Source organism: Thermobia domestica, chromosome 16 (genome assembly GCF_964235325.1).
Source record: "Thermobia domestica chromosome 16, izTheDome1.hap1.1, whole genome shotgun sequence".
In the NCBI taxonomy this organism is placed as follows: domain Eukaryota; kingdom Metazoa; phylum Arthropoda; class Insecta; order Zygentoma; family Lepismatidae; genus Thermobia; species Thermobia domestica.
The window spans coordinates 92,841,234-92,862,061 of record NC_137469.1 but is presented as its reverse complement, the minus strand read 5'-3'; the positions used below and the strand labels follow the sequence as shown (position 1 = coordinate 92,862,061).

Here is a 20,828-nt window from a genome sequence, read left to right as displayed (position 1 = left end):
TAGCTGGCAACACTGCTACCAGACAGACGCAAACTATCTTAAATTAAACACTGGTACACCACTATTATATCCTACAAATATTATGACGACATTTAAGGAACAAAGCATCTAATTACCAAAAATATATTACGGTAAACAGAAAAGTAAGGATAAACTAGAAAAATCAAGGGTTAGAACCTAAATACGAATTTTACATGCGCCCCCTAATTACTCCATTGTAACGATCTGTACTTGCGTTTGTTAAGTAAGGACAAATGTTCGATTGGCGTAAGTTGACTTGCACTCGGACGTATAGGTACGGATTTATTAACAAAAATTTCTAATTTTTTGCCCAAATATAGGAGAATTTTAATTTCCCTAATTGGCAACACTGCGCGGAGGCCCGTCCAATTGATGTCAACAGTTAGGTATCCATCCGAGGTATCTACCTGTCAAGTCTTAAGGATGTCTTTCTACAACGAACGAAGCTACAGGGAAAAAAGAAGGAAATTCGAAATTAGAAAATTCTCGAATTTTTGACGGGTGAAATTTGAGAAGGAAATTCGACACCAGATGAAAAAGAAATTAATATGATAACTATAGTCCAACCGTATTTTGCAAGAATAATATCCCGATATCTTAATTAGTGTCCACACAGGAGCGGATTAAACAAGTGACACCTGTGTGTGCCACTTTGGCCACCTGGGCCACCGAGTATACATTTGATTAGATTTTTTTTGACTACTAACTCGTGTTGCTGTTGTAGTTATAGTCTCGATTAATAATAATATCGTTGTAAATAATAACTTTTTAAGGAAAATTTTTCTCTCCTTTTTACATCTTAGTTCCAACACTGTTGGTGAGAAATGCAGGGTGTTTCAAAGTAAATTTTGGGGTTTTAAGTCTTCGTAGTACCTATTACATTTTACGTACAATTATAAGCAATGCATCAAGTGAAAGAGCACCTCAAACAGTCTTTGCTACAAGTGTTCAATGTGAGATTCATTTGTCACACGGCACACATCTAGTCGATAGGCGAGAAAGGCCCATAAACTTTCCGCCATATGGCACAAAACACATTCAATTTAGGGGAGTCTCGTTTCAACTGTACCATCTCCTGAGGATTTGCTGACGGCCAGATGCAAACATTATGAGTGTTCACAGTAGCTCTTAGGTGAAAGGTCGATTTATCACTGAAGACGACAAAATCAAGAAAATCTTCATTGTTATGCAGGAATATTTCACTTCGAAATTGGCACGTAAACCGTAGTCTGTAGGCTTTAGACCTGTAGCAACTGCAAACGATAAAGACGTAATTGCTAGCGTCTCCTTAATATTCTTCACACAGACGGTTGCACTGCACAAATTCAGTCTTTATTAACCCTTTTAAATTATGGCTTTTTTCAGGTATTTTGTAGATTTTCATTCAATCATCTATTGCGTCAAGACTATTTATCGTAAGATAATGGTTCATAAACCGTTTTGTTTCAATAAAGCAGTGTTTCCAACTGCGTCCGTAAAATTTCCCTAAAGTGTACAAAATGCGGGATTTTTCCGCTCAAAATTGGACAAAAGAATTTTCTTTTTAAAAAATCTCCATTTTATCGCGAATATCTCCCATTTGGTATAGGATACGATCATGCGAATGCTACTAAAAAAACTTTGCTTTATGGTGAAGAGAATGAGATACAAAGAATGGCCCTGGAATTAATAGTTTTGATGTTACAACCTATTTACATATTTTCCCTTGATAATACCTTTTTAGTGAATTTCTATACTATCATCATCATCATCAAGACTGTTCATTGTGGGAACATGAATTGTACCTCGTTTTCTTTGTCATGAACAATTCTTTCAAACGGTACCACTCACATGTTTCTATCATGTACCATAGTGGACAAAAATCGCGAAAAAGAGCATTTTTTGTCAAAAAAATCCTTTTTCCCCCGATTTTGGGCCCCCCTGTACTGCCCCTGTGTCAACCTACAGAGCCCCAAAAAATCTCGAACATACTACATATTATGCGTAATAACTGTACGAAGTTTCGATGTTATATCTTGAAAAATAAGAGAGGAAACAATATTACCCCATGTGCAAACAGTATCAGCTTTCCCCTATGTGAGCAATGGATAACCCATTTTTATATAAAAATTTCCTGACTCATCTCTAATTATCGTAGAGACATGATTAATACACCGTTTTGTTTGGCCAAAACCAGTCTTTTAAACAGTACCACTTGCATGTCTCCAGCATGTACCATAGTGGACAAAATTGGCGAGAAAGTGAAATTTCTGTCGAAAAATCCCTTTTCCCCCGATTTTGGGCCCATATGGCCGGCCCCTGTGTCAACCCACACAACCCCAAAAAATCTCAAAAGACTGGTTCATGCCAAAGAAAACGAGGTACGTATCATGACTTTAGAATAAATAGTGATAATACTGTAGATACTTTACTAAAGTAATTGACTAAAAATGTGTAAAAAAAATCAAAAAAATTAAAGAATTCGAGATTCTTTGACACACGTCTGTTGACTCTACCAACGTGAGTCATACCTCATTTTTTTAGCGTAAGGCAGTCTTTCAAATGGTACCACTCAAATTTTGCTATCCTGTATGTGTGAAGAGAAAAATGAGTTAGAGAATTTTTTCTTAAAAAATTCCCTTTTCCATTTTGGACGAGATTTTCCTACTTCCGGTACACGATAGGGAAATTTTAGTGGTATATTTCGATAGCCTATCTCATAGCAAAACCAACGAGGTACAAACCATGATTCTACGGTAAATATTAATGTGTCAGGGATTTTTTTTAAAAAAAAAACTTCTCAAAAATACCCTTTTTGAAACCCATCGTTCATGTTTGTGACGTCACAGTCCCCAGACAGAGAACGCGAGGCTGCAAAATGCCCATAAAATATGTTCTACGATGCTTTCATATTTGAATGAATGCAAAAAACCCGGTCTAAAAAGCTTTACTACAGACCTATAAAGCAAATTCCGAAGGTCGATGCCATGGCACAGGTGTTGTGCCATCATAATTTAAAAGGGTTAAAAGGCTTTTTGCTCTCTAGTCTCCATCTTTGCTACTTGCTCTTTCTAACGGCAGAAAGAAGAAACAATGCATGTACTCCCATGCGCAAAAAAAATTGCGCGTATACTGTAACTCAAGATTTTTCGCATTTATTCCATTTTCCTTACGTTTATGGGTAAAATTAGTATGTGGAGATAATAGAAAGCAATTCATCTAAGGAGATATTTCCAAAAAAATATAATAAAATAATAAAAATATAAGCAAAAAACAAAATTATGCTCGGTTTTGTGTATACTGGCAACGATGATTTCTAGGGATTTTTTCAGTAGCAGATCACAATTGCGGAGGGAATTCAGTAGGGGAATCGAGAAGTTGGATCAAGAAATGGATAGTGGACTAAAATGTTGCATTTATTGGTTAAAACCTAGTGTGTAGATTGCCTGCCAAATATCAATTAGCTTCTGTAACTAAGATGTCGTACGAAAATATAGAATTAAACAGAAAAACTCTTATCTTAAGGTTCGAAGCGATACGGACCATGGTTATGAAGATTATTTCTTTAAAAAAAGTAGCTAACACCATGTAGCCTCCGTGGTTCGGTGGGTAGAGTGGCGGACTTGTAGTTATTTTATAATTTTGACACCACATCGAATCCCATCCCATCCCATCCCATTTCTTTTTCTTTTCTTTCTTTTTTTTCTTTTTTTTTTACAAAACATTATAATTTTCATGTTAATAAGAACCGAAGCAATATAATAAGGACAACTTACTGATATTTTGCTCTAATGACGTATTTATCGAGGATTAGAGAACTATTGTTAATAGCTATTGTTTTCTGTTCATGCTGTTGTATAGTTTCTCTCATCCTGGTTTCTTGGGGAAAAAACAATTTTGTCTCCAACGAAGTGTGAAGGATATATACGGACAGAAAAAGACATCTGAGTACCAAACGTGATTTATCGTGATGAAGTGGACTAGTTTGCCATTATTTAAAACAAAATGAAGTTGGCTTTTCTTTAGGATTTAGCTTTTAAAAAAATATGTTTCTCTTTATAAGACTATACTTTATGAGGCAAGGTGTGTGATCATACCCACAAATTTAGCTAGGGAGTGAAAGATAATTGTTTATACAAACATTTTACAGGTTTAGGTGCGTGAAACACCAATACACCATGGTCTCGCTTATCCGACCATCCTTTGTTCCACATACCATATGATCCGATATATCATTGCAAATAGCACCAATCGGCAAGAAGATCTGCAAGTTGTGGTCTTAATCTATTTTTCATGCTGTGGAGTCTATCGCCTAGCGCGCCCTTCTACACCTTGACTCATACGTCTATCATTCAGTGCAGACACGTATCCAGGTTTTCTATTCGGAGGGGACCCAACACGAATCCTCGTAAGCACGTAATTCTAATGTTTTTAAATATCAATAATAATAATAATAATAATAATAATAATAATAATAATAATAATAATAATAATAATAATAATAATAATAATGCAACGGTTCTGTACCTCTCTTAAACTTTTTCCTACTTTTCATTTATAAACCGGTTTATTTTGGAAACTGCATTATAGCACAAACAAAATGAAACATATTTTCGAGAGAAAAGTAACTAAAGAAAACTGTCTGCTACGTATATCACATAACAAAAATAGCAAGAAGACATGGAGTGTATCGTTCTAATATATTAAAGTTAAAAACAGAACGGAAACGAAATGTTAATCCTATTTAAAACTGTTCTTTAATTCCACCTGGTCAGTGGCGTATTTACGATTTTGTTTCGGGAGGGGCTTTGCTAACTTTCGGGGGGGGGGGCTTTGCCTGGAAATGTGAAAATTCTGCAAGATTTCATTTACTTTACTATACTAAGTAACATTTCGTGGGGGGCTTAAGCCCGGAAGCCATCCCCCTAAATACGCCACTGCACCTGGTATAATGGCATTATGGTATGTTCTTAGAATTATAACAAGACAACAGCACATTGCCCAAAGTTTGGACACCGACTACTAGTAAACTGATATAAAAGAACCTCAAAAGGGTAAAGGCAAGTTTATTAAAAAGTGCTTGAGTTTCGGAGAGAGACAGCTGTCAGGCCCTCACGCTGGATACGTCCCTGATTCAGTGCAGTGCAGTTATTTGTTATAAAACATTATTATTAGATGCGTAATATGTAAAATTATATCATAAGTTTTACTTTTAATATGTCTTTTCTTAACACATCCATATTATCCAGCGTTCTGCCTGCCTGTTTATGTCGGATAAGCGAAACTCTACTGTATTTCCAAAGCTAGCATATACATGAACTAGAATTGTATCGTCCTAGAACAGACAATAGTCTAAAATGCTCATATTAAAAGGCTGAATAAAAAAAGCATAAGTACTGATTTGGAAGCGTGAGAACAAATTAAAAACAATTCAATATATTTCCTAGGTACCAGATTATCATCTTATTATGTCGATGTGTATTCTTTTTTAAACATAGTTTTAAAAGTTATACCATTCGCAATATTCCTGAGGAAATCGAAAGAAAAACTCCTTGTGCCTCTTATGGCAAAGAGGCTTAAGTGCATGGTCCGAAACCGATTCCCACGTTAAGGTATAGATAAAGTTCCCGTACTTCAAAAATGCAAATCCGGGACGCTACTAAATTACGAGAATCTTTGAAATGCTTAAAACTGAAAGAAGTGTTGAATACTAATTTACTTTCCTCCATTAGATAGAGTTGTTCAAGTATTACGTTATCACATTTTTATTCATTTCACTAGAACTTCCAAGGACGCCAATTTCTCTTTAAACTTGGAGGGGGGGGCATTCAAACTCAGAAGATATATATATGAGGATTTTAAGACAAATTACACTCAAATAATGCCAAATATTATATATTCATAAATACAAAGGAGGCCTACATGAGCTTTGAGCGGGCTCGGCCCCGCAGGATCGGCGCTCTTGCCTTCTTCCTAGTTAAGCAAACGTAAGCAGATGATTTACTCCCTCCCCCTGGTAAGCAAAATTGTTTTTTTTTTCCTCAAGATCTGTTGTGTTTCGTGAAATAACAGCAGGAATTTCCTGATTACTTAACCATCTAAATGAATGTTTTCACTTAGAGCCATCCCGTCGATTCGCGTTGCCTAGGACTAAAATAAATTAAGGGTCAATAATGAAGATGAGACTTCCATATCAAACATGAAGAGACATGTGGATCGGAGATCTTTCTTTGCTCCAACTTTGATTTTTTTCAAATCCATGATGGGAAATTATATTATGAGTACAATTTTCGAAATTAATAGTATACAATCGTAAAAATATCTTACAAAACGATGGTTTATTGCAAAATACTTTGACTCAAAGAATAAATTACAAGTAATAAACTTGTTACTTTTCCTGAAGAGTCTAAGTCGTGAATGAGACGGAAGCTGTCGAGCGTAGTGCTTGGAACGATTGCCTCACTTGTTCTACCTTCCCGTGGCGCAGCCTTGATTCGACTTGATCCTAAACGGATTGTTCAGAAGTCGAAGTCGGAAGATGTTTCCCATTTTTCCAAAACACTCTTGGTCGATTACAATCTGCCTCACTCGTGAGGGGACAATCCCATGCCGTAAGCGTCGGTGGACCACCGATAGGCGACTAGTGAGATGTCCCCAAAAATTGGCGGTCCCGCAGCCAAAAATTGGTCCCACTTCCGTTTTGAAAATTATACCACCACCGGCAGAGAAGCGACGGAACGCCAACGAACCACAAAATTATTCCCCTAAAATACGTTAAATCGCCTATATGCGTAATTTCTTTGCATCAAGATGAATCTAAAAACATTTTTTAAAAAATAAAACGAAAGTGCCCTGAGCTGGGCGTGAACCATCAACCTTAGGGTTACTAATTGCGTGTTCTTCCGAATTCGTCACGGAGGCGATTATGAAGACACAGCTTGTAGAGTGATAAATCGTTGAAGTCTTTTTAATATTTCTAATCAGAATGCTTCTTTAACCGTGTATATTTGAAGACAACTGTTCGGAATCAAATCAAATGCACTCGTCATGTAATTTTATAACAAAATGGCAAGCGTCTATTTACTTTTTTCATAGTTCTCCCATATTCACTTGCTAGTGATCGGCGATAGTTGCCAACTAAATTCATACAATTATACGCACCCACCTTAAGATTTTTCACTTCATGATGTAAAGGCAGGAGTTACTCTTGACCCCTGGAGCTCAAATATTGTCCTTATAATAACAATTCGTCAGGGAAAAATAATATATAATAATAACCGCATGCACATGACTGGCGATAGTTCATGTTGGTCCCTTTACGATTCTCAGTGACAAATCAAACGAGCGCGGACCAAAATGAAGTCCTCGTTCTTACGTTGTGGTAACTTCAATACCCCCGATTCTAGATATCTGCTTCGACTCGACGAATCCCTGCCACTAGTGGCACGTTAGCGGCAATCCTTCGACGCGTTGCTATATCGACGATCGCCATTTACCGGCAAGTGAGCCACTAGGAGTTGGCGACGTTTATGGCATGGGGAAGCTAATAAATAAACAAAATAATAATAATAATAATAATAATAATAATAATAATAATAATAATAATAATAATAATAATAATAATAATAATAATAAATCTAAAGCCTTATAAAAAGTTTTCTGAAAAGTTACATCTAGCAAAATCATTTGTTGATATTCCAGAACTGAGAATTCACCTTTATTCATAATTTACTTCTATCGTAGTTTTGATATGAGAATGATATGTCTGAAACTAACACAGGTCACTAATACTTTTTTTTTTTTTGCTTTACTCAGATTTAGCAGTTTTACTTAACAGTCAGTCAATTTGGATCTGTGATATCAGAGTTTTAGAGATTTCCTTAATTTTTTCATTTCTAAAAAAGTTTGCAACTAACACCATTAACGTATCTCTTTCGATATTTCCATATGTAATGGTTTGGTCACTCCTAGTATATTTCAAACAATAAAATATTTACGGTGTCTTACTCCATTAATCCGAACTACATTTTATATCCAACAACTCTGTGCATTTTCCCTTAAATCTGCAAACTTTCTACTAGGTTAAAACTCAGTATTTTCTATTTTCTTCCTTTCTTGCTAAAACGAAAGTGTTCTTTAGACAACCTGGAATGATGACTCTATACTACATTATGTTGCATAGGGCATTTTATGTAGCATATCATTTGACAGTTGGACACTTTCTTTTTATATTGAAAGCAACAGGGATTAAGTCCTTCTACACTTATATGATAAGTAAACACATTCTTTTTGATTCGTGGAATTGTGCCAATGCACTAAGTCCAGAGAGTTTTTAATTTAAGATAATAATAATAATAATAATAATAATAATAATAATAATAATAATAATAATAATAATAATAATAATAATAATAATAATAACTATTATTATTATTATTATTATTATTATTATTATTATTATTATTTTATTGACTTAGGTTTTCCTGAATATTAAGCAATATTTCACAAAAAGCTGGTATTTTTAAACAAATGTGTTCGATATCAAGTTTTCATAAAAGTAGTCACTCTCTCCTATAAATAATTTCAGAGGGGCCGCGGTGGCTCAGTGATAAAGCGTTCACCTTTGGTGCATGGGATCCTTGGTTCGACCCCAGCTCGCACCAAATGAATTTTGTGGTGGAGAAACACCATGTGCATGGGTTTTCTCGGGGTTCTTCCGTTTTCTCCCACTTTTTTCATTCCACCATTGCATTCATTTCTCATCATCACCGTGTCCTTTAGCCTAGCCGGTATAACCGTGGGTCGTAAAACTTAAAGATTTGATTTCAAATAATTCCAACCCAAACAGTTGCAGGAAGTATGTCATTTCGAATAAAACAAACCATTCTATAAAATTCTGAGTATTATTATTTTTTATATATACAATTCTAGCGGACCTTATTTCTAAATCGAAGGGTAAGAAGACTAAATTCACTCTCTTATTATTATAAATCCATTTCAATTGAAGCAGTTAAAATAGTTGGGAAAAATTAGAAAGCCATACCCTATATTCCAGTGTGCCACAACCGGATAACGTGGCACACTGACGTGCCCAGCAAAATGAACAGTGTGACGCAAACTTTTACCTATTATTTACAAGAATATTTGTCGAGTTTATTTTATTTATTATTATGAACGATTTTTCCACGGATCAGGAAATGTATATATATATATATATTTTGTATTTTCTACCGGGAATAACTGCATCCGGTCTAGAAAGCTGGGACTAACAACAAAGGAACCCGATGTGCTAAACACACACCACCTACGCACTTCAATACACCAACGAAGGTGCAGACTATTTATGAATTAAAGTCTCTCACCCAATGTATTCTCCTAACATGTCTCCCAGCGATTACAACATTTTTTGGTATCTCAATCACTTCCTAGTAGGATAGGTTTACCTAGAGACCACTGATTAACCTGGTAGAAAAAAATATTGGATGTTTCACTTTCTTACCTTTGGAGTTGACAGTCATCGGTTGGACAATCTCACACGCAAATATCTAATATTAACAACGTTTCTTCTATAATTTCGTAATATTGTATTATTTCTTTGTATTATTTATTAGGTTGGTTAGGCTTGTTTCAACACTTTTCTCTTTGCACCTACTTATTACCTATACCTTAACGTTGGATAAAAATACACTAGCCCTCACCGGGAATCAAATCCAGAACCAATGAACTTGAACCATTTGGCAACTACAAGGCACATTTAAATAGAAGTTTCGATTTTGTTAGGAAAATTGTGATTAGGTGTAACATTTAAAAATACATTTAAGAATGGGTACGGATGAAACGCACTGAATTTTCTCGCTCGAATTTCTTAAACTGACTCGTGTTAGGCTGCAGCTATTACTGAAACATTTATTTGGGAAATGCGAATAAAATAATGTGTTTTGGAAAACTTTGTTCGAAGCAACTTATGTCCAAAAGTAAAGTACCCATTGGTCATATTTCTGTTAGAAATAACTTATGCCATATATTAGAATTACTAAGGAAATAATTGCATGTGAACTATGAGCAAAAGCGTCTGAGTACTTTCTGAGAAATCGTCAAAAAAGTCATCCCCAAGAATAAAATATCCCTTGTGTATCTTTTCAGGACAAACGAGTTATGCTATTTATGAAATACGAACAAAATTGCCTGAGTCGTTCTCCACAAAATCGTAGGGTAAATCTTACTCCGAAAAGTATTATACCACTTCTAGCTTTTTAGGATGATGGAATTATGCCGTATCGTTAGGTTATTTATGTGACATTTATTTATGAAATATGAACAAAATTGGGTCAGGCGCTAATGGGAAAATCGTCGAAGAGTAGGCTAAACTACCCTTCTGAATGTTTACAGGACGAACGAGTTGTGTCATATTGTTAGGTTATTAATGATACCTTTATTTATAAAATGTGATTGAGAAAATTGTTCGAAAAAACGTATCCCATACAGTAAATTACACCTTACGTATTTTTTCAGAGCAATGATTCAAACTATATTTGTAAAAAAAAATAAGCAAAATCTTTACAGCTATTTTTGAAACAATTTAATTATTTTAAATTTTCATCCTTCAGGAAACTACCCTTATTTTTATGTGTCGGAGAATATAGAATTCGAAACGATAAAGTGTTATAAAAACTTCATGTCTAGACTTAGGTCCAGATACGTCGAACAGTATGGCCTCTATTTGAATGCATGTAAAAGCGTGACGAACCAACAAACGAACAGATGGACAGACATCAAAATAACTTTTTCGATATGTGGGGGCGTGAAACTTGAATTCATTGAAATCTCGAATTCGATTTTTATCACTATTACTACAATTTCTTCTTTCGTCGCTTGAACGTGAAAAAGAATAGGAATACAACGACACGTAAGGTGATAATTTGTAATTCCCAAAATTTAATGAGTTACGTTTAATGTGTTGCCATGCTAGAAAAAAAAGCTTATGCCTGTTTGTTATATCATTTTAATATCAGTTTTTCACGCTACTATATAATGTAGAAATATGGTATGATTATCGTTCATATTCATTCTATATTTGGAAATATTCGTGTTCCGTATACATAGATCTGTATAATTTAGTTACGTTCAAAGAAAACATTCTTGCACTTGTGGATATGAAAAAAAAGAGAGAGAGAGAGAAAGAAAATACTCTAAAAAGCAAAAAACAAGCACACACACACACACACATAAACGATCATTTAACATCAGGTCGATGTAACAAGGGGTAAGACGGCAGACTGTCAAGTTCGCTTATGTTCTTCCTGACACACAAACCCGAAGTGAGTTGTCTGCTGTTCAAAAACGGGAAGTAACATGCAAGACTATAAACTGAAAACAATAACTGTTTCCAATAGTACATGTATTCTAATACTGAATAAATACGTCGATTAAAGGATACTACCAATAAATTATTTCCTTATTATATTGTTTCGGTTCTTATTAACATCAAAATTAAAAACTTCCTATAATGTTTTGTAAAAAAAAAAAGGATGGGATGGGATTCGATGTGGTGTCAAAAATAATAAAATAACTACGACTCCGCCACTCTATCCACCTAACCACGGAGGCTACGTTCTGTTGGCTCTTTTTTAAAAGAAATTATCTTCATAACCATGGTGCGTATCGCTTCGAACCTTAAGATAAGAGTTTTTCTGTTTAATTCTATATTTTCGTACGACATCTTAGTTACAGAAGCTAATTGATATTTGGCAGGCAATCTACACACTAGGTTTTAACCAATAAATGCAACATTTTAGTCCACTATCCATTTCTTGATCCAACTTCTCGATTCCCCTACTGAATTCCCTCCGCAATTGTGATCTGCTACTGAAAAATCCCTAGAAATCATCGTTGCCAGTATACACAAAACCGAGCATAATTTTGTTTTTTGCTTATACTTTTATTATTTTATTATATTTTTTTGGAAATATCTCCTTAGATGAATTGCTTTCTATTATCTCCACATACTAATTTTACCCATAAACGTAAGGAAAATGGAATAAATGCGAAAAATCTTGAGTTACAGTATACGCGCAATTTTTTTTGCGCATGGGAGTACATGCATTGTTTCTTCTTTCTGCCGTTAGAAAGAGCAAGTAGCAAAGATGGAGACTAGAGAGCAAAAAGCTTTCTGTGTTTTAACCCTTTTAAATTATGATGGCACAACACCTGTGCCATGGCATCGACCTTCGGAATTTGCTTTATAGGATTCGTGTTGGGTCCCCTCCGAATAGAAAACCTGGATATGTGTCTGCACTGAATGATAGACGTATGAGTCAAGGTGTAGACGGGCGCGCTAGGCGATAGACTCCACAGCATGAAAAATAGATTAAGACCACAACTTGCAGATCTTCTTGCCGATTGGTGCTATTTGCAATGATATATCGGATCATATGGTATGTGGAACAAAGGATGGTCGGATAAGCGAGACCATGGTGTATTGGTGTTTCACGCACCTAAACCTGTAAAATGTTTGTATAAACAATTATCTTTCACTCCCTAGCTAAATTTGTGGGTATGATCACACACCTTGCCTCATAAAGTATAGTCTTATAAAGAGAAACATATTTTTTTTAAAGCTAAATCCTAAAGAAAAGCCAACTTCATTTTTTTTTTAAATAATGGCAAACTAGTCCACTTCATCACGATAAATCACGTTTGGTACTCAGATGTCTTTTTCTGTCCGTATATATCCTTCACACTTCGTTGGAGACAAAATTGTTTTTTCCCCAAGAAACCAGGATGAGAGAAACTATACAACAGCATGAACAGAAAACAATAGCTATTAACAATAGTTCTCTAATCCTCGATAAATACGTCATTAGAGCAAAATATCAGTAAGTTGTCCTTATTATATTGCTTCGGTTCTTATTAACATGAAAATTATAATGTTTTGTAAAAAAAAAAAGAAAAAAAAAGAAAGAAAAGAAAAAGAAATGGGATGGGATGGGATGGGATTCGATGTGGTGTCAAAATTATAAAATAACTACAAGTCCGCCACTCTACCCACCGAACCACGGAGGCTACATGGTGTTAGCTACTTTTTTTAAAGAAATAATCTTCATAACCATGGTCCGTATCGCTTCGAACCTTAAGATAAGAGTTTTTCTGTTTAATTCTATATTTTCGTACGACATCTTAGTTACAGAAGCTAATTGACATTTGGCAGGCAATCTACACACTAGGTTTTAACCAATAAATGCAACATTTTAGTCCACTATCCATTTCTTGATCCAACTTCTCGATTCCCCTACTGAATTCCCTCCGCAATTGTGATCTGCTACTGAAAAAATCCCTAGAAATCATCGTTGCTAGTATACACAAAACCGAGCATAATTTTGTTTTTTGCTTATATTTTTATTATTTTATTATATTTTTTGGAAATATCTTCTTAGATGAATTGCTTTCTATTATCTCCACATACTAATAACTGAATTTTACCCATAAACGTAAGGAAAATGGAATAAATGCGAAAAATCTTGAGTTACAGTATACGCGCAATTTTTTTTTGCGCATGGGAGTACATGCGTGTGTATAAAACTGTTTGAGTTGCTCTTTCATTTGATATAATATTTAAATTTGTAAGTTAATTGCAATAGATACTACAAAGTTTCAAAACCCTAATATTAATTTTGAAACACCCTGCATTACTTCAAATTGAGTCATCCTATATTCATGTATTTTATATACATATCATAAGGGCCGGTCCTAGTCAATTTGCCGCCTCGTGCAATGGCATAATTTGCCGCCTCCCCCTTTCTCCAGAAAGAACACATCTTTAAAGTTATGATTTTAAGTATGTTACTCCAGCATGAACAACAAAGGTGAGGGTAAATGCAGTCGCACTCAGAAAGGCTTAAATACTTACTAAAAATGCAATTCCGTTGTGTCTGTTTTTTTCTTTAAATATTAATCTATTATGTTAGTGAAAGATAAAGCAAACACACCTGCAGAGGAAAGATAGTAATCCTTTTTATAGAATTCACTATCGAGCTTCTATCTCGATTCATCAGTTTGCAATTCCAGTGCAACTAGCTCTTTTACCTTTATTTCTTGATTTTTCTTCTACATCTTCTAACATTTAAAAAAACTTGTTTCTATCTTCAATGATAAGGAACTTGTTTCTGACAAAAACAAGACTATTTTCACTACTATTCGAGAATTGAATTCTTGCATTTGACAATAATCAAGCAATTTGTGCTCGGATTTATTCGACCATTTGCTTTAGCATTGTCCATGTGGCCTTAACCCTTTCCGGATCCTGGCTTTTTGGGCTGTTTTTTAGACTTTCAGTCAAGCAGCTACTGTATCGTCACTATTTATCCTAGGATCATGGTTCATACCTCATTCTCTTCAGAATAGAGCTGGCTTTCAAATGGTACCACTTGCGTGCTCATACCATATACCAGAAGCGGGGAAAAAATGTCAAAGTGAAAATTTCGGAGGGAATTTTTTTTCTCGAGCTTTGGCCCCCCCCCCTAGACCCCCCTGTGTGATCGTAGCCATCTAAAAAAATCTGATAATTAGCACTTAGTATACTGAATGTGTGTGCCAAATTTCAAGTTTCTATCTTGAATAGTAAGGGCGGGAGAATTTTTATCAAAAATTCCCACAGTGCCCCAAAGTACCATAAAACACTATGGTCTCAGGGAAAAAAAATCCTGAGACATCCCTAATTACCCTAGGGTCATGTTTCGCCAATTATTCTCTTCAGAATAGAGCTGCCTTTCAGGCGGTACCATTCATATGTCTCCATCATGTATCTAAGGCGGGAAATTCCTGAAAAAAGGGATTTTGGGGGGAAAAATTTCCCGTTTTTAAACTTTTGCCCCTCTGGACCTTCCTGTTTTTACGCAGAAATCGGAAAAAAACTTCTGGTAAATACTACTCGGTGGACTGAATGTTTGTGCAAAATTTCAATCTTCTACGTGAGAAAATAGGCCCGCCAGAAAAAATTTCCATACCATGCCCCACTTTTACCCTATACAGAAGTATATTTGGATAAAAATTCACTGAGACGGCCCTAATTACCCTAGAATAATAATTCGACCGTCGTTCTCTTCAGAATGGAACGGCCTTTCAGACGGTATGACTCGCGTGGTCCTATCATGTTTTTTTGGCGGGAAAATTACGAAATACGGGATTTTTGGAGTAAAAAATCCCTATTTTTACCCTTTTGCCCCTCTGGTTCCCCCCTGTTTTAGCACTGACATCGGAACAAAAAATCTGGTAAATAGTACTCGGTGGACTGAATGTTTGTGCAAAATTTCAATCTTCTACGTTCAAAAATAAGCCCGCCAAAAAATATATAAACCGACAATGCCCCATATTTCTTTATATAGAAGTATATTTTTCTAAAAATCCCTGAGACGTCCCTAATTACCCTAGAATAATAATTTGACCGTCATTCTCTTCAGAATGGAACGGCCTTTCAGACGGTATGACTCACGTGGTGCTATCATGTATTCGAGGCGGGAAAATGATGAGAAACGGGATTTTGGGGGTAAAAAATCCCTATTTTTACCCATTTTCCCCTCTATTTCCCCCCTGTTTTAGCACTGACATCGGAACAAAAAATCTGGTAAATACTACTCGGTGGACTGAATGTTTGTGCAAAATTTCAATCTTCTACGTGGAAAAATAAGCCCGCCAAAAAATATTGAACATAGGCTTAAAAAATGAGAAGAGAAATTTTTGACTTATGACGTCATCACCACCTATGTCTGGACGCAGGACGGTCTGAAACAATATGTAATGTCTTCTACAAGGACTCTAGACTTGGAAAACAAAAAAAACCCGTACGAATAAGCTCAAATAGAAAAGAAATAACGCAATGTACCATGAAAAGTGCATATGGTACAAATTGTACCATAGGATCCCGAAAGGGTTAAACTAATGCAACCTAAACATAATTTATGAATGTAGTATTCAAATAGAAGGTCAGCTTAGTAAATGTAACTACCATCATCATGAAGTCTGTTTCCAACAAGAAATATTTAATTTAAATAATATACTTATGACAGATTTTGCCGGACCTTCCAAGCTTACCGCTCCTCGCAAATGCACGTGTTGCATATATGGTAGAGCCAGCTCTGCATATCATATATATCTAGTCGATAAATTATTTATATATGACATTTAGAAAAATACTATTAGGCAAATTAGTATTAGTTTTTACCTTTAGACAAGTTATTGGAATTTTATACTGTTCGTGACATTATTTTCGTACTTATTAAAGGCCTGCTTTCACGAAAAAAACAGAATTTCATTTCTACTTTTATTTCTTAGTTGATATTGATGAAAACTGCTGAAACCCGAATTGTTAATAGGTATGGTATTCATGTAAATTGTAAAATATTTGTAGCATATCAGTATCTAGCGTTTAATTTATGTTGCATTTTACGGTGATTACACCTACATAAAAATATTTCATACTCAAATAGACGTAAGATGCATTACAAATGACTATTTGAAAAAAAAACGAAATTTAGAAAAAAAACGAAATTTAGGAAAAAACGAGGCAATGTTTTTTTTTCTAAAAAAAAAACGTAAATTTCTGAAAAAAATACAAACCGTTTTTTTTCTATTTACAACACTATATTAGAAGCATGTTCAATGTCTTATTCCAAGGGACACATAATGGTGAACAACTTTTAAAGGGGTGTTGAGGCTGTAATTTTGTTACGAAGTCACATAATTACTTCGTTTGTTATTATGACTGCCGTCAATGACCATCAACGACGTCCATATTGGATCTGACGACCTTCCAGACTGAATATTCTTGAGGACTTCTTCAGGTTTGCTTAGAATGTGCTCAGCATCATTTTGGCGCATGTATCATTTCTATTGCAATTTGTTCAAGGTTAAGTGTCTTTTTTCTTACGTTGACTGAACTATAAGCCGAAACAAACAGGGTTAGTGCCCGCTCTATTGATTTCAGATCACAGAATCAAAGTTTTCAATAAGTTTAGTAGACATGTCTTCATCAATTGAGCATAGTGACTTACGCAACAGGTTTCTGAGAGTTTATCACCTACTCCTTGAGTTAATATTACGGAAGAATAATTTTTCGCTATATTAATATATGTAGGTTAAAAAATCAAAATTGTCCTGAACGGATATGACATTGAGTGCTTGGACCTCCTTGATTGAATTTGTCATATGAAACTAAGTGCTCATGTATTTTTTTTAAAACCAGAAATTAAAGAAGGATTTTCTAAACAACAAAACCTTACATTTCAATGTTTATTACATTTCATGCTCAGTACGAATACGTGTTCTCCACTTTATTTAATTCAACTCAAAAATTTTACAGTTGTATTTGTTTGAGAAGAAAAAAATAGTTACTCAGTATTCATTATCTAATTTTAATCTGAATTGATAGGACGTAAATGCAAATTCCATCAGATATCTAAACAAATTCCTTGGATAATTAAAACATGTGATATGATCCTTCTAGTACTTCTGCTGTTTATAAACCTTGTGAACACGAATAAAGAAAAGACGAAGCAAAGATCGTTATTTTTCGATTCGGGCTCAGGCTTGTATTGTATTGTATTGTATTTATTTTCATCCTTTTTCATAAAAATTGTTCACAACGTGAACGTATGAGTTGGACACGTCATAAGAACACTGAATGTGTACATATGTATAGATTTAAATCTACATGCAATATTAAAATAGTATGAATTTATATAAAGCAAAAAGGTACAATTTTTCATTATTCTAATTTACATACATCGATATAAAACAACATAACAGTTAATAAAACCTTACATTATAGATATACAAAATATATATACTTTAAACATTATTTACTACAGGCGAGATATTCTTCTACAGCATAGAAACAGTGCTCGAGTAGGTAGGACTTGACTGCTTTATTGAAACCAGATGTTTTGTTTTTTAAAGTGGAAGGAAGCTTGTTATAAATATTCACTGCCATAGGAAATGTACTATTCTTATGTACTTTTAAACGTGAGGACTCTACATGAAGGTCAGACGCTTGTCTTGTATTATGCATATGAATATCTGAGTTCAACCGGAAGGTGCTTGTATCTATCTGTATATCTTTTCTTACAAATTTTAGAATTTCATATATATATATAAACATGGAAGAGGTAAGATTCAAGAAATTTAAATAGAGGTTTACAAGAAGTTCGATGTTTACTTCCTGTCATAAACCTTAAAGCTCTCTTTTGTAAAACGAATATGGAATTTAGCAGTGCAGTAGATCCCCAGAATATAATACCATATTTCAATTTAGAATGAAAAAGTCCAAAATAAGTTGTGAGCAGAACATGTTGACTGACACTATTTCGTAAAAGCTTTAACATGTAACAGGTTTGAGCCAATTTACTAGATAATTTTTGAATGTGAATTTTCCAATCTAATGTATCTGACACCCAAAGACCAAGAAATTTGATATCCAAGACGTAATTCAACGTTTTGCCGTTAATTGTTACACAAGGGCGTTTTCTTATCTCGTTTTTTGCTACGTGCTGCTTTTTTGCTCACTCGACTGAATGACTAAGGGATGTCACATAATCTAATAATGTGATATGACATTATAGCAGTCATCGCCTTCTTGATTTTCGCAATCACACATATCTTGGCCCAATCACACATAGGATCATCCTCTTTAATTTTTGAAAATTGTCAAATTTAATAATTTGATATGGTAATAGAGGACCAGGATATGTATTACCTATTTATTTGAAATAAATCATACCATGATCATAGTATGTAACACTAATGTACTGTGGATGTGCATGCCCCGTCCATGTTATTAATTACCGGTACTATTCAATTTCAGTCCAGGAGTAAAGCTTATCTGTATGTAATGATGCGTTTCTTTTCTTTTGTTTATATCTTCAATCAAACCAGGCAGGGAAAGAAATGTTGCTCTTTCGCAACTTCAAATTTCTCTTCAGTTTCGTTTCGTCCCTTCGTGTTCCATCTCCAAACTTTGTTCTGTTTCGATTTCTTTTTGTTTTTCGAAAAAAAATTCGTTTTTCGTTTTCCGAAAAAAAATTCGTTTTCGAAAAAGCCATTTTTCGAAAAAATGTGGCCATCCCTAGTAGGAACGATTTAGAAGCCCATCAGAGCTTTGTTGGGTTATGTTCTCGACCTAAAATGGGCAAAGTAAAGACTTTCCTTAGTTTTTCTGGGGTAAACTTACAAGACACGCTCCAGCTGCGCATCGATAAGTAGGACCCTTTTAAAAAGTATAGTAGAGTACGGTAGGGTAGAATAGAGTAAGATATAAATAAGTAGGGTAGGTGTTATGAACGGGTTAGCTTAAAGTTAAGTAAGTTTTGATCCATTTCATAAAATTATTAGTGTGTAATTTCTCGTTTCTGAGTGAGTATACCTGCTGGAGCGTGCGTTGTAAAGTTAACCCTTTTTCTGTATATTTTACATTCTGTGGATCCGCATAGTAAAACTGCACTGACTCTAGAATACGTGTCTGTTTACTTTTGATGAAGAGTTTATATATTGAGTTTTATATTCCTAACTTCATGAGGAGTTCGTGGGATACTCAAGAGACTCCTTAGCGAAGTCTGCACCGAATTTTCATACTACCATGAAAGAGATATTGCTTATTGAAATTCGCCTATTTCTGGATCTGGCAATCTTCCCCATCGTCTGCTATATTATGCTAGTTCATACCTTTACTCGTGTGAATGCTAAAAAAACGGCGGGGAATATATATTTCGCATAACAGTATTCAATTCAAATGATTTAACTTATTATTGAACAGAAATAGCGATAAGAAAACAGGGAAGGAGTTTGTGGGCTTTGCTCGCTTCATTTTGTGGAACTCTGTTATAATATCTCGTAAGAAGGAAATGATGCGTAGTAACGATTTCTATTTGGAATCCATTTGGTAAATGTTTGCAGTGATAGAAACGTAAAGTAAGTGTAAATATTAAGCAAAATGTCCAAGAGTGTAAGAGAGGCACGGATGCAAGCAAGGGCGAAGCTTAAAGCTGCTGCTAATCCTGTTTTCTTTGAACAGAATCAGCAAACAGACTCGAAAATTTTAACGCCACATATATTAAAACAAGCGAAACGAAGCGGTCAATTAATTTTATCTGGCAAAGGATTGGCTGCAGGTAAGTTTTAGTGTAATAGAATGGATTTATAGATGCTTTTGGAAATCAAAAGTTTTCTTTCGTATAGTGAAAAATTTTCTTCGTATGTAGGTCATTTAGTAAAATTTTACACGAGGATTAAAATGTTGTTTTCGCAGGTTCCGTAGACGGCGATGGTCTTAATGAACGGAATGGTTGAATGAAGAAAGTAAGGAGACGGTAAAATCCGTACATATGGTATTTATCTACCATAAATTACACTTTACTCGAGCTGCTGCGAACCCGAACCCCATGCGCCAAAAGTGAGTACGGTCCCGAAAATACCTGGTTTGAACTTTATCTTGGATATCAGGTTACGGTAGATGCCTTTTTATGTGTAGATCCATGTTCGATTCCAGATGGGAGCTAACGAGATTCGGTTAGGGGCCGCGGTGGCTCATTGTCAGAGCGTTCACATCAGGTGCGTGGAGTCCCTGGTTCGATCCTTGCTCATGCCAAGTGAACTGTGGTAGACGAATATTATGTGCGTTGGTTTTTTCGGGGTTCTCCTCCCGGATTGAGTGTAGCCAGCTCCCCCCAGTGATTTTTAACGAATCGTAGTGATTCTAACGATTCATACTAGTTCAAATCGGAATCGCATGTTATAAAGGTATAAGATGTAAATCTTGCGGTAAGGAAGCTTTAGTATAAGTA

The 20,828-nt window shown here is 35.0% G+C and overlaps 1 protein-coding gene across 1 annotated transcript in view; it reads left to right on the top strand.

Moving 5' to 3' along the window:
* Positions 1-19,683: 19,683 nt before the first annotated feature.
* LOC145673241 (leucine-rich repeat-containing protein 40-like) overlaps positions 19,684-20,828 on the top strand; it is an 89,002-nt gene continuing 87,857 nt past the window's right edge. Inside the window, exon 1 of the mRNA XM_081742748.1 lies at positions 19,684-20,156. Coding sequence (XP_081598874.1) covers positions 19,979-20,156 — 178 coding nt within the window. The 5' untranslated portion in view covers positions 19,684-19,978. The remainder of the gene's footprint in view (positions 20,157-20,828) is intronic.